This window comes from Phaenicophaeus curvirostris, chromosome 18, assembly GCF_032191515.1.
Source record: "Phaenicophaeus curvirostris isolate KB17595 chromosome 18, BPBGC_Pcur_1.0, whole genome shotgun sequence".
Lineage (NCBI taxonomy): Eukaryota > Metazoa > Chordata > Aves > Cuculiformes > Cuculidae > Phaenicophaeus > Phaenicophaeus curvirostris.
In genome coordinates this window covers 7,969,654-7,993,215 of record NC_091409.1, presented here as the reverse complement: position 1 = coordinate 7,993,215, position 23,562 = coordinate 7,969,654, and the positions used below count along the sequence as shown (strand labels likewise).

The following is a 23,562-nucleotide window of genomic DNA, read 5'->3' as shown; positions in this document are numbered from 1 at the left end:
CCAAGTGACAGGGGACAGGACGAGAGGGAATGGCCTCAAGCTCCGCCAAGGGAGGTTTAGCTGGACATTAGGAAAAAATTTTTCACAGAAAGGGTCATTGGGCACTGGCAGAGGCTGCCCAGGGAGGGGGTTGAGTCCCCTTCCCTGGAGGGGTTTAAGAGACGGGTGGATGAGGCTCTGAGGGACATGGTTTAGTGATTGATAGGAATGGTTGGACTCGATGATCTGATGGGTCTTTTCCAACTTGGTGATTCTATGATTTTATAATATTACTGTCAACTTGGGAGCTTGAATCCTGTTGGCTTTGTTGGATTGGTAGTTCGTTTTTGTTTTTTTTTTAATGAACCAAAATCTGCAGTTTTTCCGGCATGTGGCAGAGCGCCCGCTTCGGGGTGTCTGCACCAGGCTGGGGCAGCGATGGGGGCAGCGTGGCAGCCTCAGGTCAGAAAATGGGGCTCCTGGTCCATCCAGAGAGCCTCGCTGCCCCGGGGTTGCGCTGCAGGGGCCCCAGCAAGCCCTGGGACCTGCCAACCACCATCTCATGCCGTGGTGAGCCCAGCATTGTCTGGCTGCGCCCCAAATTGTTTCGGGTTTTTTTTTTTCTCCCCAGAGCTCGCCCCTGCAGTGGTGTTGGAAGCAGCTCCCCCATGGCTCGAGCCAGCGGTGAGGGGCTGACGCAGACCCCACTCCCGCCAGCCGCTGCTGCCCTGGCTCTGCTCGGCATCCTGGTCTACCTGGGCGCCCTGTGTGCTGCCTGCAGACGGTAGGCACTGCCCGCAGCCCCTCTGCTCCCCTTCCTGATGCTGGGGACAGGGCTGGGGGCCCCTCGGTGGCGTTTGGTGGCTGCACGTGGAGACCCCAGTGTGTGCCCTGTCCTGAGTTGGGACCACTGGGATGTGGTGCTCTGCCCTCCCCGAGCCCCCAGCTGCAGCCCTGATCCTGCCCCCTTCTGCCTCGCTGCCCCCTGCTGCACCCCCTGCACCCTGGGAGCCGCTCTCAGCTGGGGATGGGGGATGTGGCATCACAGGAGGAGCCCTGTGGCTGACCAGGATGGGTGATGCCAGGGGTGATGTCAGGAGTGCCCAGGGCGGCTCAGCAGGGTGCAGGATGCAATGGAGACCCCTGCTAGCCTGGTCCCTGCTGTGGGGCTGGTGAAGGAGCAGGGTTGTGGGTCTGGGGGTGCTGCTGCTCCAGGGAGGGGCACACGGCGATGCCTGTTGTGGTCCTGGGGCACCTGCTCCTTGCCCCCAGCTTGGCCGCCCACCATGGGCTCATCCCACATCTCCCCTCAGCAAGGGCAGGAAAAAGAAGATCCCTCCGGATGGGGTGAAGCTGGTGGATGAGGTAAGTGGGAGCTGGGGGGACAATTTCAGCCCCAGGTTGCTGAGGGCACCCCAGCTCCCAGCCGCAAGCCTGAGGGTGCGCGCTCGCCCCGTTACAGTCCCTGCTCAGCCGGACGCAGCTGCGGTCGCTCAGCAAGTCGGACACGAAGCTGCACGAGCTGTACCGGGTGAAGGCCAGGGATGACGGTGAGTGGCCGTTGAGCTGGGGGCACCAAGGGAGGCCGGTGGCCCTTGGTGGGTGCCTGCAGTCCCTGCACTGCCCAGCGAGCGCATCCTGGCATGCACACGCGGCGATGGCGCTGGGGTCAGTGCTTGCTGCATCCCCAGCGTCCTCCCATCTCTTGTCCTCGCAGCCCAGCGGCCGGCCAGCCTGGACGTCCCCTGCGCTGTGACCCCTGGTGCCGACTCCAGCCTCAGTGTCCTCCTGCACCGCGAGCTGCCCCAGATCCCCGTCCCCGAGCCCCCCAACACCCTCCTGGGCCCCGACCAGACCTACTCCAACCTGCTCTTCCCCCCGCTGCGGAAACCGGTGCCAGATGCTGTCTACGAGTGCCTGGCGGTGGGAGGGGAGGATGCCCCGGTGCCCTCCGTGCCCACTGGCACCCAGGGGTGCCCCCCGCGTGCTGGGAACGGGGCAGCCGATTACGCCTGTGTCCGCAAGGTGAAGAAGACGGTGCTGGTGGAGGCACAGGACGGGGCCGTGGCGGGGCCCCCGCGGTGCTGGGACGGTGCGGGTGATGCTCCCCGAGCAAAGGTACAGCAGGGATGTGGGGCTGGGGCTGCACTTGCTGGATGGAACATGGGGCGGGTCATTAACCCCCTGCCTCCCCGTAACACCCCCCTTTGGAGCAGGGTGTAAAACAGAGGGGTCTGTTTGTTCCAATGGAGCTTTTAGGGGGTGCAGGATGGAGCCAAGCCCCAGAGCGCAGGTGATGCCCATGGTGCTGCTCTCTGTGCCCTGGATATGCAAAAAGCCAGATCCTCAATGGATAATCCATTGCCAGGATCCCTCTGGGGGCTGAGGGGAGCCTGGGGGGTGAAGGGGATACCCCGCAGTGGGCAGGAATTGCTCTGAACCCCCACCTTCCTTTGGCAGCTGGAAGAGATGTACTCGACGGTGTGCAAAGCCACCAAGAAGAAAGCCCAGGTCCCCGCATCGTCCCCGAGGGAGGCGGGTGCTGCGTGGCCACAGCCTCGCCAGGAGGAGGGGGCCCTGTCTGGGTGCTGGTCCCCAGCAGCCTCAGCCCCCCCAGACCCCTGCTACGAGTCCATCAGCGACCGAGCCTGGACTGCTCAGCGCCATGGCCTTGACCCAGACTACGAGGCCGTGGACGTTAACTGGAAGAAGGCGGCAAAACGGGAAAAGTCAGGGAAGCCCTGTGTCCCCGAGAACCTGTACGAAAGCGTTGGGGGCGTTTGGGCGGGGGAGCCCCGGCGAGGCCTCACCAGGACGGCAGCCAACGGGCTGGAGGTGTACATCACCAACCTATAGCATCCCTACAGCATCCCCAGGACACGGGGCATCCCCCCACCAGCTGATTCACACGAGGACAGGCACAGATGAGTCCAGCGTCCACCGTGGTGGCTACATCCCTGCAATCTCTATCTGATTTATGCCCCTTTAATTCAAGCGTCCTTATCCTGCTGCCAGTGGGATGCTCCGCGATGGGTGTCACGCAGGAGCCCCGTGGGACACAGCTGGTGCTGCCACCATGATGGGATCCAAGTTGGGATGGGTGGTGTTTTTTGCTGGAGGCTGGCCTCGGGCTGCAGAATCAGGCCCCCCATCAGCGGGGTTGTGCCATGAAGGTTTCCGTCCTCCTCCCTGTGTCTTGAGGACAGCAGGGCCCCATCCGGCCCCCAGGAAGCCTCGAGCAGCTTCACTCCCATCACTGAACGTCTCCAGTTCTGGGGACAAAGGGCCAGCCCTGCAAGGCAGTGTGGGCTGCGGGTTCTGCTCTGTCACCCACTCCCACCTCTCGGATGCGTGCAAGGGTGCAGCCATCTCCCAAACACCATTAAAAGGCTGAGAGGGGTTGTCCTTGTCAGGAGAAAACACTCGAAAACCAGATCTAAAGCCCTGGTTCTGGCAGCTGGTGCTGCAGTGATGCAGCAGTGCTGGCGCTGGGAGAGCAGCGTTGGGTGCGGTGGATCTGTGAACGTGCCCGCAGGGGCGGTTTTACACCCCCAAGGTGGGAACGTGCGGCACCAAGAGCTGCCAAAATGGGGCAGCCCGTCCTGGAGCAGCAACTCGCTCTGCATGAGGTCAGAAATATGTTCACACGGCACTTGCTGCTTGCTCCCCTCGTGTCAGCCCCACGGGTGCTGCAGCTGTAACGGGTGCCAAAAAGGCTCGGGTGAGCTGGACGTGCACACCGAGCCCTGATTCCAGGGCTTCCTCACTCCAGGGGAAGCTAGACATCCCTGCCCCAAGGGCTGCCCAGGCTCCTCGGGGTGATGCGCTTTAACATCCCTGCCCCAAGGGCTGCCCAGAGATGTGAAGGTGCAGGGATGCGGTTGCTGCATCGGTGGTGGCTCTGGTTCCCCTGCTGCATGTCTCCAGCTGGGTGCTGTGCGGCTTCACATCGCAGCAGCCTGGTGTTCGCAGAGCTGCTGTGCCGTGCGACAGGCAAGCAGGAAGCCACGTGCCTTCCTTCGGCAGCTTTGCCCCTCCATCGAAGTGGGTGAAGAGATTAAAAACGAAAACAAGGCGCTCAGCGAAACCCGCTGAAGTCGTTGAAGCTGGGAGGCAGCTCAGGCGCTCGTCCCGCTTCGTCAGCCCCACGCTCGATGCCAAACCACAGCCGCTCGAGATAGAGGAGCCGGCCCCAGCAGCTGCTCCCACCCTGCTGAGATAAGGGCCCCGATAGAAAACGGAGCTGAGCAGCTGGTGCTGATGCTGCCGCGCTCTTCCTGCTGCCAGCCACGCTGCACCGGTGCGTGGGCTCCCCCAGCACTGCCTCCAGCCACATCCTTCCCCTGCTCCCCATCTCCATCATCCCATCCCACACCTTTCCAGGGCTGCGTCCCTCCAGCCCCACGCAGGAGTATCGCCTCCTTGCAGGACCACGTCGCTCCCACGACTGGTCTCATGCTGCCCACAGGGTCGGGAATGTTGCTGTCCGTGGGGTTGGGTCTGGGACATCGCTGTGCTGCTTCCCCAGGGAAAGGCAGGCTCAACACGCCATGGGGCTGCCCGTGAGACAAGGAAAGCTTCTGCTCTCACTGAGCTGGGAACAGCCAAAGCATCTCCCAAACCTGCCCTGTGGCAGCAGGACTGCTCGCTTGCTCCTGATTCCCATGCCGCCCACAGGGCTCGGCAGAGCTGGACTCTCATTTAAATAGGAGAACAACTGTTCAGTCTTCACAGCGATAATATGCCTGGAATCTCAAAAACTGGGTGGAGAATGAGGGATCCATCCTGAAACATTGCCTGGAGCCTCGTGGTCCAGCTGGGAAGGTTGGTGGCTGGTGTCAGAGCGAGGGGAGCAGGTAGGGCTGAGAGCACCCCTCCTCATCCCCGGGCACAGCGGGGGCTGTGGGCTCCTCACTCCTCCCCACTGGCCAGGACCCCGCTAGGGGCTGAGACCGCGAGGGGATGATGCTGCTCGGTGCTTTTCCTGCAAGGGGGAGCGAGCAGGAGCCTGGCACGTGCTGCACGGTGCTGCGCTCTGTAGGATGTTGCACGGTGCATTGCACCCTGCACGGTCTTGCTCGCTGCGCGCCATCAGGATCTGCTTTGTGCCCCATATGACTCTGCACGCCCTCCTGCTGCACGTCATGTATGGCTCTGCACCCAAACCAGTTCTGCGGCCCCTCAGCATCCCACACTGCGTGGCTCTGGACCTTGTGCATTCCATATCCAGAGCCACCCTGTGCAGGAAGGGGGTCAGGCTGGCAGCACCGCTGCCCTTGTGCAATGGGCAGGCGACGCTCAAGGGAGTTGCACAACCCTGAAGCTGTGTTGTCGCCAGCTCAGCGCTCCGGCCGGCGTTAACGATTAAACCGGAGCACGGGGCGGCTGGCGGAGCCACTACCTGGGTCCTACCGCGGTTATCCCAGCTCCAGCAGGAGCAGAGGAGTTGTGTCGGTGCCAGTGCTGTGGGTATTCACTCCTCCGGGGCTGCGCGAACGAGGGCTGCGGGGCCAGAGCCCACCGGGGCCAGAGCCCACCAGGGCCAGGACAGGACTGCAGGCTGGGACGAAGGCTGCTCCAGCCACCCTGCCTCCTCCCATGCACCCTGGAGATGCTCCTGGTCTCCAGTGCACATAGAATCATAGAATCACCAGGTTGGAAGAGACCCAGTGGATCATCGAGTCCAACCGTTCCTAGCCATGCCCTGGTTCCTGGGGGATGCTCCCCCTCTTTCTGTGGCGCACAAGGGGCCATCAAGCAGCAGCAGGGCCTGGGCAGCCCCACGCCAGCACTCTGCGCCCACAGCACCGCGGGTTTCAGGGCAGGCTAGGAGCAGAGCGTGGGTGGGTGCCAACCCAAGCACCTTAAGCACCCCATGAATCCATCTACTCCATGCACCTCCCTCTGGCCCCATCCCTTCCCTCTGGACGCATTCCTTCCCTTTGGATCCATCCCTTTCCTCTTGATACGTTCCTTTCATCTGGATGCCATCCCTTTCCTATGGATCCATCACTTTCTTCTGGATGCCACTCCTCCCCCTGGGTCCATCCCTTCCCTCTGGGTCTATCCCTTCCCTATGGATCCATCCCTTCCCTCTAGGTCCATCCCTTCCCTATGGATCCATCCCTTCCCCCTGGGTCCACCCATGGGATGTTTTTTAGGGGCCAGGAGTCAGTTTTGGGGGATAATGGGTTGCTTTTGGGGCATCACAGGTCAGGTTTGGGGTGAGGAGTGTTGGTTTCTGGGGGTCAGTTTCAGGGCAGGCAGCCAGTTTGGGGGGATCTGGATCATTTTTTGCGAGTCGCAGGTGGGTTTTGGGCGAGTGAGTGAGTTTTGGGGAGGGCGAGTTGTTTTTTTGGTGTCAGGTTTGGGGTGGGGAGCCAGTTTTGAGGGGATCAGTTTTTGGATGTCTGGGGTCACTTTTGGGGTGAGGTACCGAGTTTTCGGGGGTCGGGTGCCAGTGCCAGTTTTAGGGGCCAGTTTTGGGGCAGGGAGGCTGGTTTCAGCTCAGGGTGTGGATCCAGGGGGTCAGTTCTGGGTCAGGGAGGAGAGTTTTTGGGGTTCAGGTGCCGGTTTTGGCTCGGGATGCAGGTTTAGTGACCAGTTTCAGCTCAGGGTGTGGGTCGGGGGGGTCAGGTTTGGGTCAGGGAGGAGAGTTTTTGGGGTTCGGGTGCCGGTTTCAGCTCAGGGCGTGGGGCCAGGAGGTCGGTTTTGGGGCAGGGGGAGAGTTTTTGGGGTTCAGGTCCCGGTTTTGGCTCGGGATGCGGGTTTAGTGACCGGTTTCAGCTCAGGGTGCGGGTCGGGGGGGTCAGGTTTGGGTCAGGGAGGAGAGTTTTTGGGGTTCGGGTGCCGGTTTCAGCTCAGAGTGTGGGGCCAGGAGGTCGGTTTTGGGGCAGGGGGCGAGTTTTTGGGGTTCAGGTGCCGGTTTTGGCTCGGGATGTGGGTTTAGTGACCGGTTTCAGCTCAGGGTGCGGGTCGGGGGGGTCAGGTTTGGGTCAGGGAGGAGAGATTTTGGGGTTCGGGTGCTGGTTTTGGCTCGGGATGCAGGTTTAGTGACCGGTTTCAGCTCAGGGTGCGGGTCGGGGGGGTCATCTTTGGGTCAGGGAGGAGAGTTTTTGGGGTTCGGGTGCCAGTTTCAGCTCAGGGTGTGGGGCCAGGAGGTCGGTTTTGGGGCAGGGGGAGAGTTTTGGAGTTCAGGTCCCGGTTTTGGCTCGGGATGCGGGTTTAGCGACCGGTTTCAGCTCAGGGTGCAGGGCCAGGAGGTCGGTTTTGGGGCAGGGAGGAGAATTTTTGAGGTTCAGGTGTCAGTTTCAGCTCAGAGTGTGGGGCCAGGAGGTCGGTTTTGGGGCAGGGGGAGAGTTTTTGGGGTTCGGGTGCCGGTTTCAGCTCAGGGTGCGGATCCAGGGGGTCAGTTCTGGGTGACGGGGAGAGTTTTTGGAGTTCAGGTCCCGGTTTTGGCTCGGGATGCGGGTTTAGTGACCGGTTTCAGCTCAGGGTGCGGGTCGGGGGGGTCATGTTTGGGTCAGGGAGGAGAGTTTTTGGGGTTCGGGGGCTCGTTTCAGCTCGAGGTGCTGGCCCGGGGGTCCGGGTTTGTGCCGGGGGGGGGCGGGTCCCGTCCCCGGGGGTCCCGCGGGTCGCACGAAGATGGCGGCCGCGGGGAGGGGAGGGGAGGGGGGGGGGCGTGCCTGGGCGTGGCGCGGCGGGTCGCGCGCGCGGGGAGGGGGGCGCGGCCTCGGGGCGGGAGGGGAGGGGGTGGTGGGTGGTGGGAGCCGCCGACCAATCACCGCTGCGCCCCGCGGGGGGCGGTGCCCGGGGCGGCCCCCGCCGGCCAATCGCGTTGCAGCGAGGGGGCGGGGCCTCGCCCGGCGCCGGCTCCCGCCGCGCGCGCCCCGCCCCGCCCCGCCCCGCCCGGCGCTGCCCCGCATGGAGCCCCCGAGCCCGCCCGGCGCCGCCCGCAGCCAGGTACCCACCGGGGAGGGGGGGGGGGGGGGGGGCTCGGCGGCATCCCGGCTCTGTCTCGGCCCCCGGGCGGGGGGGGGGAAGGGAGCGGGGAGCGCCCGAGCTCCTGCTGAGCCTCGGGAAGGTCCCTGCTGGGTCCCGGCTCCGCCTCTGCCCGGGGTCTGCACGGGGAGGGATCCCCTGGGATGGGGTCTGGGAGCTCCAGAGCTCCTGCAGAGCTTTGGGAAGGGCCCTGCTGGATGCCAGCTCTGCCCCTGCCTGGAGAGGGATCTGCTGGAATGGGATCTGGGAGCTCCAGAGGGAAGGTCCCTGCTGGATGCCAGCTCTGCCCCTGCTTGGGAGCTGATAGGAAGAGATCTGGGGGTTCCAGAGCTCCTGCAGAGCTTTGGGAAGGTCCCTGCTGGATGCCAGCTCTGCCCTGCCTGGAGAGGGATCTGCTGGAATGGGATCTGGGAGCTCCAGAGTTCCTGCAGAGCTTTGGGAAGGTCCCTGCTGGATGCCAGCTCTGCCCCTGCCTGGAGAGGGATCTCCTGGAATGGGATCTGGGAGCTCCAGAGCTCCTGCAGAGCTTTGGGAAGGTCCCTGCTGGATGCCAGCTCTGCCCCTGCCTGGAGAGGGATCTCCTGGAATGGGATCTGGGAGCTCCAGAGGGAAGGTCCCTGCTGGATGCCAGCTCTGCCCCTGCTTGGGAGCTGCTGGAATGGGATCTGGGAGCTCCAGAGCTCCTGCAGAGCTTTGGGAAGGTCCCTGCTGGATGCCAGCTCTGCCCCTGCCTGGAGAGGGATCTCCTGGAATGGGATCTGCTGGCCCGGAGCAGCCCAGGCTGCTTCTGCAGAGCTTTGGGGAATTCCTGCTGGATCCCAGCGCTACCTCTGTTTGGAGCTGATGGGAAGGGATCTGGGAATTCCAGAGCTCCTGCAGAGCTTTGAGAAGGTCCCTGCTGGATCCCAGAGCCGCCTCTGCTTGGGGTCTGCATGGAAAGAGATCTGCTGGGAAGGAATCTGGAGGTTCCAGAGCTCCTGCAGAGCTTTGGGAATTTCCCTACTGGATCCCAGCAATTCACCTGCTTGGGATCTGCCTGGAGAGGGATCTACTGGTATGGGATCTGCTGGCCCGCAGCAGCCCATGGCGCTTATGCTGAGCTTCAGGGATCCCTGCTGGGTCCCATTTCTGCCCCTGTTTGGGAGCTGATGGAAAGGGATCTGATGGAAACAGATCTGGGATCTGGTATTCCAGAGCTCCTGCAGAGCTTTGGGAAGATCCCTGCTGGACCCCAGCTCTGCCTCTGGCCAGGCTCTGCCTGGAGAGGGATCTGCTGGGAAGGAATCTGCTGTCCCAGAGCAGCCCAAGCTGCTTCTGTAGAGCTTCAGGTGATCCCCGCTTGGGATCTGCTGGAATGGGATCTGCTGTCTGAGAGCAGCCCCGTCCGCTTATGCTGAGCTTCAGGGGATCCCTGCTGGATCCCAGTTCTGTGTCTGCCTTGGATCTGCTGGGAAGGGACCTGCTGGAAGGCTGTTGGGACCTGCAGCCCAGGCTGCTTCTGCAAGGCTTCGGGTTGGGTGCTGAGGGATCCCCAGGGGCTCAGGTGCTGGGGATCCCCATGGGATTGGGCACTGGGGGATCCCTAGGGGATTGTGTGCCGAGGCTCCTTCCCCGAGGCTCCAGGGGCTGGAGAACAGGCCTTATGAGGAGCGGCTGAGAGAGCTGGGGGTGTTTAGCCTGGAGAAGAGGAGGCTGAGGGGAGACCTCATTGCTCTCTCCAACTACCTGAAAGGAGGTTGTGGAGAGGAGGGAGCTGGGCTCTTCTCCCAAGTGACAGGGGACAGGACGAGAGGGAATGGCCTCAAGCTCCACCAGTGGAGGGTCAGGCTGGACATTAGGAAATAAATTTTCACAGAAGGGGTCATTGGGCACTGGCAGAGGCTGCCCAGGGAGGGGGTTGAGTCCCCTTCCCTGGAGGGGTTTAAGGGACGGGTGGACGGGGTGCTGAGGGACATGGTTTAGTGTTTGATGGGAATGGTTGGACTCGATGATCCAGTGGGTCCTTTCCAACCTAGTGGTTCTATGACTCTATGATCCCCAGGGGATCAGGCTGCTGACACCTGCTCTCTCCGCAGGCTCCTCTCCCGCTGCCAGGCCTGGGCGAGCTGCTGCCGCGCCGGGAGCCCGCGGGCCGCGGGGCGATGCTGCGGGTGCTGGACGCGGGGCTGGAGCGGTGCCTGGCGCTGCATTCCGCCTACATCCCCGTGCCCCGGCACAGGTAGGACCACAGCGGGATGGGTAACGGTGACAGCCACCACCCTGCCTGAGCCAGATATGAGCCGTAGGCGAGCCCTGGAGCCATCTACGGGCCATATATGAGCCCTATGAGCCAGATTTGATTCCTCGAGCCATATATGAGCCATATAGGAGCTGTGTATGAGCTCCTGAGCCATAAATGAGCCATATATGAGCCATTTGTGAGTTCTTAAGCCAGATATGAGCCCTGTATGAGCCCTCAAGCCATCTCTGAGCTGTATGTGAGCCATATATGAGCCCTCAAGGATATATGAGCTCTGTATGAACCCATAAGCCATACAGGAGTTGCATATGAGCCATATAGAAGTCCTCAAGCCATATATGAGCCCTGTATGAGCCCTCAAGCCGTATCTGAGCTGTATGTGAGCCATATATGAGCCCTCCAGGATATATGAGCTCTGTATGAACCCATAAGCCGTACAGGAGTTGCATATGAGCCATATAGAAGCCCTCAAGCCATATATGAGCCATATGTGAGCTGTGTATGAGTCCTCATGCCATATATGAACCCTTGAGCTGTGTATGAGCCACATATGAGCCCTTGAGCGGCTGCAAAGCCGTGCGGGCGCTGAGCACTGCAACCGCTCAGGGGCTTGGAGAGCATCACCACTCTCCAGGTAGGAGTAGGGGGTCCCAGCACCTCGGTAGGAGATGGAGGGGGATGAAGAGTCCCAGGGGGTCTCATCCATCCTCACCGCAGCCCCCCTGCTTTGCTCTCGCTGGCAGGAAGCTCTCAGGCAAGGCAGGCATCGATGAAGTGATGGCAGCCACAGTGCTCACCAGCCTCTCCACCAGCCCGCTGGTGCTCGGACACCCACCAGCCAACCCCACCCCAGGTAGGACCGTGCTCCTTTCTTCTCCCATCATCCCTGGATCCATGTCCCGTGGCAGGACCTGACCTTCTTCCTCCTCTTCCTCCGCGCCAGAGCCTGCCGGTGAGGTCTGGAAGGAGGTGCCCACCATGTCCTCCAGCTGCAGCAGCAGCAGCAACACCAGTGGGGACTGGAGCTGGGACCCCTCCAGCGACCGCTCCACTCCCTCCACCCCTTCGCCCCCGCTCTCCAGCCACGTCCCCAGCACTTTCCTGCCTGCCCCACTGCCGGATGAGGGCCCCGACGAGCCCGACGGCACGCACTTTGTCTTTGGAGAGCCCATCCCGCGCAAGAGGAAGGTGAGATGAAGTTGAGGGTGAGACTGGGGATGAGTCTGGGGGTGGAGTTAGTGAGGATGGGGGTGAAGAGGAGGATGAGGTTAGGGATGGGATGATGAGATGAGGGTGGAGATGTGAGTGATGTTGGGATGAGGTTGGGGATGCAGATGACGATGGGGATGAAGTTGGGGATGGGGATAATGAGGACGAGGACAGAGGAGGATGAGGTTAGGGAAGGGGATGATGGGATGAGGTTCGGGATGACAATGAAGATGTTGGGGGTGGGAATAACATTGGGGATGATGGTGAGGTTGGAGATGAAGATGGGGATGGGACGGGGGATGAGGCTGCCAGCCTGACACATCCCCTGCAGAACTCCACCAAGGTGATGTTCAAGTGCTTGTGGAAGAGCTGTGGCAAAGTCCTCAGTAGCTCCTCAGGGATGCAGAAGCACATCCGAATCGTGCACCTTGGGTAAGTGCGTGGGGTCCCCCCGACACCCCCAGGCCCCTCCTGTGCCCAGCGGGGTCCTGCTATGGGGGGAAGGAGCCATCCTAGCCGGACCTCGCTCTCCCCACAGCCGGAAAGCTGACCTCGAGCAGAGCGACGGCGAGGAGGATTTCTACTACACGGAGCTGGACGTGGACGTGGACTCGCTGACAGACGGACTCTCCAGCCTGACGCCTGTCTCGCCCACCTCCTCGGTGCCTCCTGCCTTCCCCAGCCCTGAGGCGCAGGGTCTGGTGCTGCCGCTCCCCGAACTGGCACTGAGCTCCCCCTGCAGCCCCCTGGCCCCACTCGGCCTTTGCCACGTCCACAGCGACCACGCGTACCAGGTGAGGAGCGGGGAGAGCAGGGGGTGGCGGGGCTGCCACTGTGCTCACCGCGTCACCGTCACTCTCCGGCTCACCCAGCTGCTCAGTGCTGCTGGTGCTATAGCCGAGCTGGGATATGAAGCCGTGTCCTCTCTTGACAGGGCTGTCCGGCTCCGCTGCGGCCACTGGTGTCCCCCGCTGCGCCTGTCCCACCGCTGCCCAAGCCACCCGCCATCCCAAGGTGAGCAATCAGCACCCGCCAGGGCGGATTCCTGGGAGATCACAGAATCCTGGAATGGTTTGGGCTGGAAGGGACCTCAAAGCCCATCCAGTCCCACCCGCTGCCACGGGCAGGGACACCTCCCACTGGATCAGGGGCTCCAAGCCCCATCCAACCTGACCTTGAATCCTTCCAGGGATGGAGCAGCCACCACTGCTCTGGGCAGCCTGGGCCAGGGCCTCCCCACCCTCACAGGGCAAAATTTCTCCCCAAGATCTCATCTCAGTCTCCCCTCTTTTAGCAGAAAACTGTTCTCCCTCATCCCATCCCTGCCCTCCCTGATCCAGAGCCCCTCCCCAGCTTTCCTGGAGCCCCTTTTAGCACTGGAAGCTGCTCTAAGGTCTCCCTGGAGCCTTCTCTTCTCCAGGCTGAACAACCCCAACTATTCCAGCCTGTCCTCATATAGGAGGTGCTCCAGCCCTCAGATCATCTCCATGGCCTCCTCTGGACCCATTCCAACAGTTCCATCTCCATTTTATGTTGGAGACTCCAGAACTGGACACTGGGCTCCCGGTGGGGTCTCACCAGAGCGGAGCAGAGGGGCAGAATCCCCTTCTCTTGACCTGTCGGCCACGCTTCTTTTGATGCAGCCCAGGTTACAGTTGGACCAGGCAGGGATCCCCCCTCGTGTCTGTGTCCCCCTGCCCCATGACGTGTCCCCTCTGCCTGCAGGAGGCCGCGGGGGGAGGCCAAGAAGTGCCGCAAGGTGTACGGCATGGAGAACCGGGAGATGTGGTGCACGGCGTGCCGCTGGAAGAAGGCCTGCCAGCGCTTCCTTGACTGACACCGACGCTGCCGGTGCCGCCACACACGGTGTTTCCCCCCCTCTTCTTGCACATTTTGCACTCGAGGTGCCTTCGCGCCCCCCCAGCGCTGCCCCGGGGCCCCCCCCCACTCAGGGAAAGGCCCCCCCATCCCCCAAAGCTTTATGCACAGATTCCCCCAGCCACAAAGCTTAAATCCCTTTTTTTTTTCCCTCGGAAAATAAGCTAAATGTGCCCCCCCGGCCCTTGCCGGCACTGGGTTGGGGGCTGGTGGGGGGCAGCCGGCTGCTCTCCTCGTGCCGGGGGTGCCCGGATAAGCTGTGCCTGCGGCCTGTGGGGCTGGGAAAAGGATGGGGGGATCCGTTCCTGCCCCCTTCAAGTGCCCAGGGCAGAGGTGGGCGCCTGCCCCCACCCCCCCAAGGGGGTTTTTACTCTTTATATCATGGTTTCTCTCTATTTTTTTGTATCGGGGCGATGCTCCGGGAAGTGCCTGCAGGAACGCGCCCATTTGCACTAAAGCCAAACTGCACACACAGGGGCCTGGTTACTTTGGGTTTCTTCTCTGCCCGTCCCCCTCCTTTGTGTGTTTTTATTTTTTAGAGAAAATATATAAAAATTCGTATTTTTAAATGGCCCCTCCTGGGGCCAAACGCGGGCCGGCTGTGGCGCTGCGGCAGCCGGATCCCTCTGGCCCCGAGGGGTTTAAGGGGTTTTATTCCCTTTAAAACCCTTTCCCCTCCTTCCAATTTTTTTCTCCCCCCTCAATCCGTCACTGCAGCGGCTCAGGACTGGGTCTGGCCACCCCCTCCTCCCCCTGGATGGTGATGGGTGCGTGGCCGGGACAGGACATGGAGGGGGGGGTCCCTTGGGTTTGGATCCAGAAATCCAGAAGGAAAAAAAAAAAAGAAAATAAATATTTGATTCTTTTTTTTTTTTTTAAATTCTTGTGGCTCTTCCTTTCCGGAGAAGGGGGGGTGGGGGGTGCTGTCACTCCCTCCTGCAGCCCCCCAGGAAGGTGTCATCCTGCGCGTCCACCCGGAGCTGTGGGAAAGGGATTGTTTTTATTTCAATTAAGCCCTAAAAGTAATGGGGTGGGGGGGGAGCCCCAAGTGCCTGTTGGGAGGGAAAGGGAGAGGGAGAAAGAGAGAAAGAAAGTGGGATAGAGAATGGGAAAAGGAAAGGGAGAAAGGGAAAGGGAATGGGAGAAAGGGAAAGGGAGAAAGAAAGTGGGATAGAGAATGGGAAAAGGAAAGGGAGAAAGAAAGGGAAAGGGAGAAAGGAAAAGGGAGAAAGGGAGAAAGGGAAAGGGGGAAAGGGAAAGGGGGAAAGGGAAAGGGAGAAAGGGAAAGGGGGAAAGGGAGAAAGGGAAAGGGAATGGGAGAAAGGGAAAGGGAGAAATGAAAAGGAAAAGGGAGAAAGAGAAAAGGAAAGAGGGAGAGAGAGAAAGGGAAAGGGAGAAAGAGGAAAGGGAGAAAGGGAAAGGGAGAACGAAAAGGAAAGGGAGAAAGGGAAAGGAAAAGGGAGAAAGAGAAAGAAAGGGAGAAAGGGAAAGAGAAAGGAAAGGAAAGGGAGAAAGAGAAAGGGAAAGGAAAAGGGAGAAGGAGAAAGAGAAAGAAAGGGAGAAAGGGAAAGAGAAAGAAAAGGAAAGGAAAGGGAAAGGGAGAAAGAGAAAGGGAAAGGAAAAGGGAGAAAGAGAAAGAGAAAGAAAGGGAGAAAGGGAAAGAGAAAGAAAAGGAAAGGAAAGGGAAAGGGAGAAAGGGAAAGGAAAGGGAAAGGGAGAAAGGGAAAGGAAAACTGAAAAGGGAAAGGAAAACTGAGAAAGGGAAAGGGAGAAAGAAAGGAAAAGGGAGAAAGAAAAAGGGAACAGAGTGGGAGAAACAGAAGGGAAAGGCAGAGGGGGCATCATTCAGGGACCCCGCAGCGTGGCTGCAGCCGGGTGGTGCCGTGGCTCCTGCCCGCACTGAGAGTGCAAAAGGGAGAAGAAAAACAATAATGGATTTAAAAAAAACCAAACCCAAACCATCAAACCAAGACCAAGCCGTAGCAGCAATTTCCCAATTTATTGAAACTGATTGATTTCTGCAGGTGTGTCTACACTAAGTCCCACCACAAAGTCATCTCAACCGAGCGGCAGTGCCGCCGGCGCACCCAGCCGGACAAGAAACCGGGAGAGCAACTAAAAAATAAAGTCATATTTACCCGAACTACATTTACAGAAAATCAGTACGACACAGCCATGTCCTCCCACCGCCTTCTGGTTCCTAAAATCTCTTTGACCTCCCCAAAATATTAAACACATCTTCAATACAAACACAGGTTTATAATAATTAATATAAAGTCAGTATAATATAGAATATTCCCAGCAAAAAAAATAAATCAACAATCTTCAAACACTGTCCTCTTTTTTCGTTCGTTTGTTTAGCTTTGTTTTTTTTGTAGACAGGTTTAAAGCACGTTGAAAAATAAATATATATGAGAGCATACACACAGCACTCGTACTATGCGGGGCTGGAAAAGAAGGCGGCAGGAATTCCAAACACAATACGGGATCTAAAAAATCAGGGACCCATGAAGTATGGCTTTCTTAGGAGTCACACATCTCTCAGAATGAGCTAAAATAAAGATTATCTTTCATAACATTGCAAAAAAAATCCAGTTTTTGCATTATTTTCATGGAGTTTCTTTGCTAAGGGCGATGTGCAAAATGGGGAGTGTCGAGCCAGGGGGCTCAGCCCCCGCGGGAACCGGGGACAGGGATGGAGCCCCCGGCTCGGAGCGGAGTGTTCAAAGGCAGGAGAGGAAAAAGGGAACAAAATGGGATTGAGGGTGGGTTTCTTTTCAGGTGAAAAATCTTCCTTTTGTAGCCCAGACTGCCAATTTTTGATTAAGAAAAAGACAAGGACGGTGACTTGCAGACCTCCATCAGACACGGCCCCTTCCCCTCCACAACTGCGAGGCTTCGGGGCAGCCTCAAAAACATACAAAACTGGGCGAGTTATGATTTGTACATATAATTTTTGGATACAACAAATCGACAGGAAGCCACGCAAGAACCTCCTCGGTCTTTGTTGCTCTAGATGTTCTCCAAAGGCAACAGCAGATCGAGGGTCTCCCGCGTGACCCCAGGTGCTCCTCGGGGGCTCTTTCTGGAGGGCGAGGGCAGGATGATGCTCTCTGTGCCGCAAAGCCCGGCTGGAAACGCTCACTGTACTCCTGGCACACTTCCATGTATATAAAAAAGGAGGATAATAGAGAAATCCAGAGAAGGACATTTACAAGCACGTACGGATACTGAACAAAAATCAGGCGGCGCAAGTTTCCGAGACCAAGTGCATCGGGTTTTCACCTCTAAGGGAGTTATTTTTTGAACTAAATCTGTATATACACACATATATATATATATATAGGTAGAAAAACTTAAAAAAAGGGAACCTCGGTGAAGTATACAAAGCCCTGAAGGGGAATACAAAGACGGGATGCAAGAGGTTGCTCGGCTGGCGTTGGAGAGCCCAGGCAGATCGACTCGGGGTCGGTTTAAATCTCACAGAGCAGGAGTTTGCATAGGCAGTAGATCCGAGAGGCGCCCGGGGAGGAGCCAGAGAGGTCAGGTTGCACAGAGCAACTGATGATGTTCTATAAAGTGTCAGCATTAAAAAAGCCCAAATTCCTTTTTTTGAACCCTGCGTTTCCAAATCCACAGGTCTCCCTCCCAGCAAAGCAGATTCTTCTGAGACCCCACCTGGAGCCCAGTGTCCAGCTCTGGAATCCCCAGTGCAAGAAGGATACAGAACTGTTGGAACGGGTCCAGAGGAGGCCACGGAGATGAGCTGGAGCATCTCCTGTACGAGGACAGGCTGAGAGAGGTGGGGTTGTTAAGCCTGGAGAAGAGAAGGCTGCGGGGAGATGTTATAGTGGTCTCCCAGTACCAGAAGGGGCTCCAGGAAAGCCGGGGAGGGACTTCATACAAGAGCCTGGAGCGACAGGATGAGGGGCAGGGGTGGCTTTAAATTGAAAGGTGGAAGATTTAGATTGGACACAGGAAGAAATTCTTCACAATGAGGGTGGGGAGGCCCTGGCCCAGGTTGCCCAGAGCAGTGGTGGCTGCCCCATCCCTGGAGGGGTTCAAGGCCAGGTTGGATGGAGCTTGGAGCCCCTGATCCAGTGGGAGGTGTCCCTGCCCGTGGCAGGGGTGGGGCTGGGTGGGCTTTGAGGTCCCTTCCAGCCCAAATCATTCCATGATTCTACACATCAGGTGTGAGAAAGGCTGTTTTTGGTACACAGGGTACGTTAGCGATGGAAAAACATGCACTAGGTGATAACGGTACCACTGTAAAATCCACCTTTATGTGGATTTTCCTTTTTTCTCTCCTTTTTTGGATTTACTTTTTGCATCCTCAGCTCCATGAGCCTCAGAGCAGCACTGCCAGGAAACACTTCGGGAAGCCACCTGGCTCACTGCCCCCCCCGCCGTGAGAAAATAGGAAAGAAAAGACAAAAAAAATGAAATCAAATCTTTCCAAAGCAGTTGCCAAGCCAAGCAAAGCACCCTGTAACTCCAATCACACAACCTGAGTCACCCAGGGGCGAAGGCAGGAAGGAGCGAGGAAGAGGAGGACACAGACCAAGATCTCCTGCTCCTCCTCGCAAGGACGACAGCGGACGTACACAGCGGCATCGGAGCAGGTGGGCGAGATGGAATGTCAGAAACCAAGGGGGAGGCTTGAACGGTTTGGGGTTATATCTCTTTTAAAATAGATTTTTACATAAAAAAGCAAAGCTACCGGTATCTTTATGTACTGTATGTATTTGTCTATAGGTAACAGGCTGCAAGGTCAGGGCCAACAAGACCCCCTACCCCCATATTTACAGGATAAATGACAATAAATATAGAGCCTGTGCTCAGAGAGGCTGCAGTCGGGGTGAGGAAGCACCGACCTCGCTCCAGGACCCCCACAACAACTACAAATGCTGGGGAAAAAAAAAAAATACAACAGTCCAATCGTACAGCCCTGTGTTCATTTAGGGCTCTTTAAACATAGCAAGAGGGCTCTGCAAGAGGCTAAAATGCAAAATTAGATGTTTTACAGCTTAATAAAAGTGTTTCCACATGACTGTACTGCTCTTTGAATTAAAGAAAAGAGAGTCACCCACGCTTGCTGGCTAAAAGCAACACGTCCCACTGAGCTGTTCAACCCAAAGGACTGGAGGCAGCAGCCAGAGCTCGCGTGGCCTCACGGACAAAACAGGATTTCAGGAGAGACCAAACCAGTGGTGCACACCCAAAGCGATGGACCAGGAGCCTGGGAGCCACTGGGGGTGACAGTGATCGGCAGCGCAAACCGGGGTGACACACAGAGGCGGTGGTGAACATCCACAAGGAAGCAAAAAGCAGAGCAAGGAATCAAACACCACCAGCCTGGGATGCGATCCTTAAACTGGGGAATGAATTAAAGAAATGGGATGAAGGCTCCCTCCACCAAATGCTGGCACCAAGTGGCTTAGATCCTTAAAGATTATTTGCTTTACCGGGGTTTACGGTACAATACACTTGGTATTTCCTTTGCTGGGTGGAACCATGCTGTTCCGTAGGGACCACTAGACCTGCAAGAGCGCTCCCTACCCCGCAGGGATCGCCTTTTCCACCCCAGGAGGAAAATAGCACCGTTAGTCATTTGGCTTTCTGGTAACGGGTTGCCTCTTGTGGCAGAGTTCAAGATACCATCGCCACAGACATCATAAACTTGCTCTGTGTGAGGAAAGAGTGAGGTCTTCAGCTTTATTCTCAAAAGCACCAGAAGCAAAGAGGTCAAAGTAAAAATTTTAGTCGCTTCTTAGGAACGGGGCTGTCACAGCGTGCTTTGCTGCTGCTATTCAGGTGTAGCTGGAAGAAGGCAACCGTGGCCGATATGAACAACGAATCCCATGACCTGGAGCAGACCTAGAGTCTGTTGGGAGACGCTGGGAGAGAAACCTGATTCTTATTTAAAAACAAACAGGTTTATTTAAGAATTTACATGGAACCAATGCAGCTAAAGATGAAGGTTCTTGTCATGATTTAGGTAGGTGTTGTGCCTACCACGAGTGACGGACAGTTTTTGGATTGGCAAGGTCCCCAGGTGAAACCCTGGCCCCACCGAAGCCTGCAGGATGGGAGCAGCAAGATCCCACCCAGCTGGGATCTCCTACCTTGGCTTCTCGTGTTCACCACTTCATCCCGCACTTCACTAAATGCCTCCGTTTTGCTATGGTTTGCATATATTTATGAAAAAGGCAGCCGAGCGTAAGGAGAAAAGTGAAGATCTTTGCAGAGAAGAACAACAGGCGGAGAATTACCTGCGTCCTTTGTAGCAAAGGGTGCTTCTGGGAGCACCAACGGGCATTTCAGTCATCGCGGATAACCAAGGCTGGAAGACGGGATGTGGGTAAGACATTGGTAGGTCCAAGAAAGGTCATAATCTTTCTTTTTGTGACAGTGATTCTTTCAGAAGTTAAGAATCTAAGACAGGAATTTGTAAGGCTGTAACCTGACTTGCCTTTTGATCTATTTGGCTCCATCGATTAACTCTGCACAAGGCCTGCATCATCAAGGGAAGCCCTCCAACCCACACACTGATTTCCTTTCACAACATCCCACCGCTGCTGGGGTTTTAGCACACAGACAAGGTGTTAAATAAGCAACAACCACCAAAAAACCTGCTTCGGACCCCAGAATCTCCCCGGTATTCGGTTCAGGGTGGGAAGGGGAGGAAGACTTATGCTTCACCCAGCCTCCCCATGGCGCAGTGCTCACACCTGCGGGGACTCCACCTCACTTGCAACCTGACTGGCTCGGCCGGAGCGGCGGCCACGGTCCTTTGGGAAGGGGCAAGGGGGAAGGCGAAGTCAGTCGCGTCGCTGGAAGCGACGTTGCTAAGACAGTATCTGAGTGGAACAGAGAAGGACTTGTTTAGAAAACATAAGAGTTATTTTGCACACATGGACAACAACAAGGCTACTTAAGTTTTTCCAACATACTCCTTCCTTCCCACCCTCCCTCCCCTACAAACAATGGAGCGAAACCAAAAGAATCCCTAAGAAATCCAGGTAAAATCCTTGTCGTTCTCCCCAGAGTTGTCCTGCTCCTGCGGGGAGTCGACATCTTTTTCATCATCTAAAATCACATCATCTTGTGACATTCCCACGTCATCCTTCCACTTGATGTCGTCGTCATCACCCATCTCCTCGTCTCCTTCCACTTTGATGTCATCGGGGTCTTCCAAGTACTGGCCTTCCCCGGGGTAGCACTCGTCTGGAGACCCTTCTCCCCCGTTGTGGTCCAGGTGACCGGCAATGCCACGACCAGAGCAATCAGCACAAACCCCGTGGCGGCGAGAGCCATGCTTTATCCCCACGCTGGCTGCAGACATGAATACTCGGTTGCACACTTTGCAGACGTATTTTTTATCTTTGCTGTGGACCTGGAAAAGGAGAACGATTGGAAGAGTTAATGTCAACAGAGACTGATTGAGAGCTGCAGCAAAGGACCCGCTCCCCTGCTTTTCTATAAAGGCAAAATCCCTGCAGCCCACGAGAGCAGCCCGAGAACATCACAGGCTTTTCATTGTGCACTCAAACCCACCCTAATTCATTGAGCCCTGTAGCGGTGTCACACAATGGAAAAACCCTTGGAGATGGCCTTTTATCACCAAACCAGCAGTTTGGAGAGAAGTGTTCATCACTATTTTTCTTCTCCCCTTTTCTTGTTGTTTTTCTGGGGTGTGGTAGTTGCGTTGTACCATTCCGCGCAGGCCATCAGCTACCAGAGCCTCTGGTATTGCCTGTGCCTAATCCTTTTCTGAACCATTTTATTCTTTTCAGGCTCACCGCGGCCAGCAGGAAAGGTTCTGCTGGTTAAACGCACCTTGTGCAGAAAGGTCCTTCCTTTTACTTTGAACACTTACCTGCCGAGGCCATGCCCCACTCCGACCTCAGCACGGCATCACCTGCTCTCACAACCATGTTCCCCACAACCCTGCGCTCATTGCTTATCCAGAACACCCAGATGAGCTAAAGGTATTTGAGAAGAGGACAAATTGACCCATCTTACCCCCGCAGCCCTCACTTCTGCAGGACACATGCTCTGGCTTTGTACTGCTAGCCCCAACCATGTTCAAAGCCAGCGAGCTCTTCGATACGCTCCGGCTCGGGTCCTGCTCTGAGCTATCCTCACGCTGTGTTCTTCAACCACATCCAGCAAAGCCATTGTGGTTTTTTATTTTAAACTATGTGTAAGCTTTTATTTTAAGGCAGTTGGACAGGACTGGTCCAAGTCCACTAATGGGATCTATAGGTATTGCTCACTTTCAACTACTAAAAGAATGACTTTCAGGGATCAAAAGCTGAATGGGATGACAGAAAGTGGCCAAGGATGCAGAATAAAGGCTAAAGGAGCCATACAGAAAAAGAAATTATAAAGCAGGTACTGACACGATGCAAAACTGAACTGTTCCAAACCTGATCATCTGCCTCCCTCTTCTCCAACCCTGAGGGTTCAGTCAGCACATCTGAAATGAACCAGATAGAATCACCAAATGGTTTGGGTTGGAAGGGACCTCAAAGCTCATCCAGTTCCACCCCTGCCATGGGCAGGGACATCTCCCACTGGATCAGGGAGCTCAAAGCCCCATCCAGCCTGGCCCTGAATGCCCCAAGGATGGGGCAGCCACCACTGCTCTGGGCCAGGACCTCCCCACCTTCATTATGAAGGATTTCTTCCTAATGTCTAATCTAAATCTTTCCCCTTCCAATTTAAAGCCATTCCCCCTTGTTCTATCACTCCAGGCCCTTGTAAGAAGTTCCTCCCCAGCTTCCCTGTAGCCCCTTTCAGCACTGGAAGCTGCTCTAAGGTCTCCTCACAGCTTTTTCTACTCCAGGCTGAACAAGCCCAACTCTCTCAGCCTGTCCTCACACAGGAGGTGCTCCAGCCCTCAGATCACCTCTGTGGACTCCTCTGAACTCTGAACAGAAAGTCATCCTCTTTCCCTTACAGCCAAAGCAGTAAAACACAGGAACAGCACTTGGCCTTCAGTATCTGCAGGTGCCGTCTGAAATAACATATTCTAACTGACTAAATACCAACATTCTAAGGGAAAGGGGGAGCGGCGGTGAAACATACTGACATCCTGGATTTCCGAAAGATTATAAAAGTTCTCAGAAATAAAACGATGGTGGCAACCAGCTGGCACGGCAAGGTATTCCCTGCTGCAAACCTAGGAACAGATCTGAACATCCGTATGCAGGGCTAAGTTCACGGCCTGGATCCCCCTCCCAAAGAGCAGAACCCCAGGGAAATAACAGAGGGATATCTCGGGCAGCAGGCAGTCCCTGAGCAGATGGCTGGGCACTCATCCGAACGGACACATAGGCACGGAAGGACACGCTGGTAGATGGTGGGGGTTTGGACACCATAGCAACTCGTCCTGGATCAGGCTGGTGCACGGGGCCGGGGCTGCCTGCCCGGTGTGGGCAGCATTGCCTGGCGCGTCGTGCCGTGCCGTGCCGCCAGCTGATCCAGCAGCGGCTCTTCCCAGGAAAAAGGCACAGGGCTTTGGAAACAGAGCAGGGATGGAGCAAGCTGCGCAGGCAGTGCAATGCCTGCAATAACAACAACAGAGTTTGCTGCAGATTTAAAAATATATTTAAAGATGAGTAGTTTTATAAAAGCTACTGCGAGGGAACAGCAGCTCCGTGTGCAAACAGAACCGCTCCTTCCCATCAAAACTTATCCCACTGGTTTTAAGTTACCTGGTCCCTCACGGTATCACAGACTGCTAAGAGAGCTCAGTGCACATGGAGACACGGAAGTTCCAACTAGGATCAAGGAAGTTTGGGTTAGGGGTATTTTAAGCTGAAAACCTTGGGGCAGCACTTCCTTCTGGAGCCATCGTGTTCGCTGCAACAGGTGGGAAACCTCAGTTTATGCTCTGCCACTACACACAAGCATCACTTGAGACTCAAAGTTTTGGGATATTAATGCATAAACAAGATTTTCTTTCTCAATTCAAAGAAAACAAGCGTTTCTATTTAAATTTTACATAAAGACTATAAAAATCCACTTTTTAATCTGTGTTAAACAAACCAACCCAGCCCCTTTTATCTTTGGTTATCAGCAGAGGAACTGAGAGAAGCAAGGGTTTGCTGTGTTAAACCTACTTCCTTTTCCTACACCTTATTTTTATAACGTGTATTTTTATTTGACACGCAGCAGCATTCATCTTTACAGATTTATCTGAGAGCCGACAATTAAGCCCCGAGACGCACCGGAAAGATGATGACAAG

At 56.6% G+C, this 23,562-nt stretch overlaps 3 protein-coding genes across 7 annotated transcripts in view; 2 read left to right on the top strand and 1 right to left on the bottom strand.

Moving 5' to 3' along the window:
* The first annotated feature begins 617 nt into the window (after nucleotides 1–617).
* On the top strand, nucleotides 618–2,933 carry LIME1 (Lck interacting transmembrane adaptor 1). Its single transcript, XM_069871844.1, has 5 exons — nucleotides 618–763; nucleotides 1,293–1,344; nucleotides 1,442–1,529; nucleotides 1,697–2,097; nucleotides 2,440–2,933. Exons 1-5 carry the CDS (start codon nucleotides 648–650, stop codon nucleotides 2,833–2,835), a joined length of 1,053 nt encoding a protein of 350 aa, XP_069727945.1. The 5' UTR covers nucleotides 618–647; the 3' UTR covers nucleotides 2,836–2,933.
* Nucleotides 2,934–10,072: 7,139 nt separating this feature from the next.
* On the top strand, nucleotides 10,073–14,135 carry SLC2A4RG (SLC2A4 regulator). The gene is made up of 7 exons (XM_069871693.1): nucleotides 10,073–10,198; nucleotides 10,963–11,072; nucleotides 11,163–11,407; nucleotides 11,760–11,860; nucleotides 11,967–12,222; nucleotides 12,363–12,442; nucleotides 13,154–14,135. Exons 1-7 carry the CDS (start codon nucleotides 10,122–10,124, stop codon nucleotides 13,263–13,265), a joined length of 981 nt encoding a protein of 326 aa, XP_069727794.1. The 5' UTR covers nucleotides 10,073–10,121; the 3' UTR covers nucleotides 13,266–14,135.
* A 1,151-nt stretch (nucleotides 14,136–15,286) lies between these two features.
* The window catches only part of ZBTB46 (zinc finger and BTB domain containing 46), a 50,790-nt gene continuing 42,514 nt past the window's right edge, over nucleotides 15,287–23,562 (bottom strand). For all 5 annotated transcript variants that reach the window (XM_069871515.1, XM_069871512.1, XM_069871517.1 and 2 more), the window contains one exon: nucleotides 15,287–20,702. In XM_069871515.1, the coding sequence (XP_069727616.1) occupies nucleotides 20,316–20,702 (387 nt within the window). In that variant the 3' untranslated portion in view covers nucleotides 15,287–20,315. The remainder of the gene's footprint in view (nucleotides 20,703–23,562) is intronic.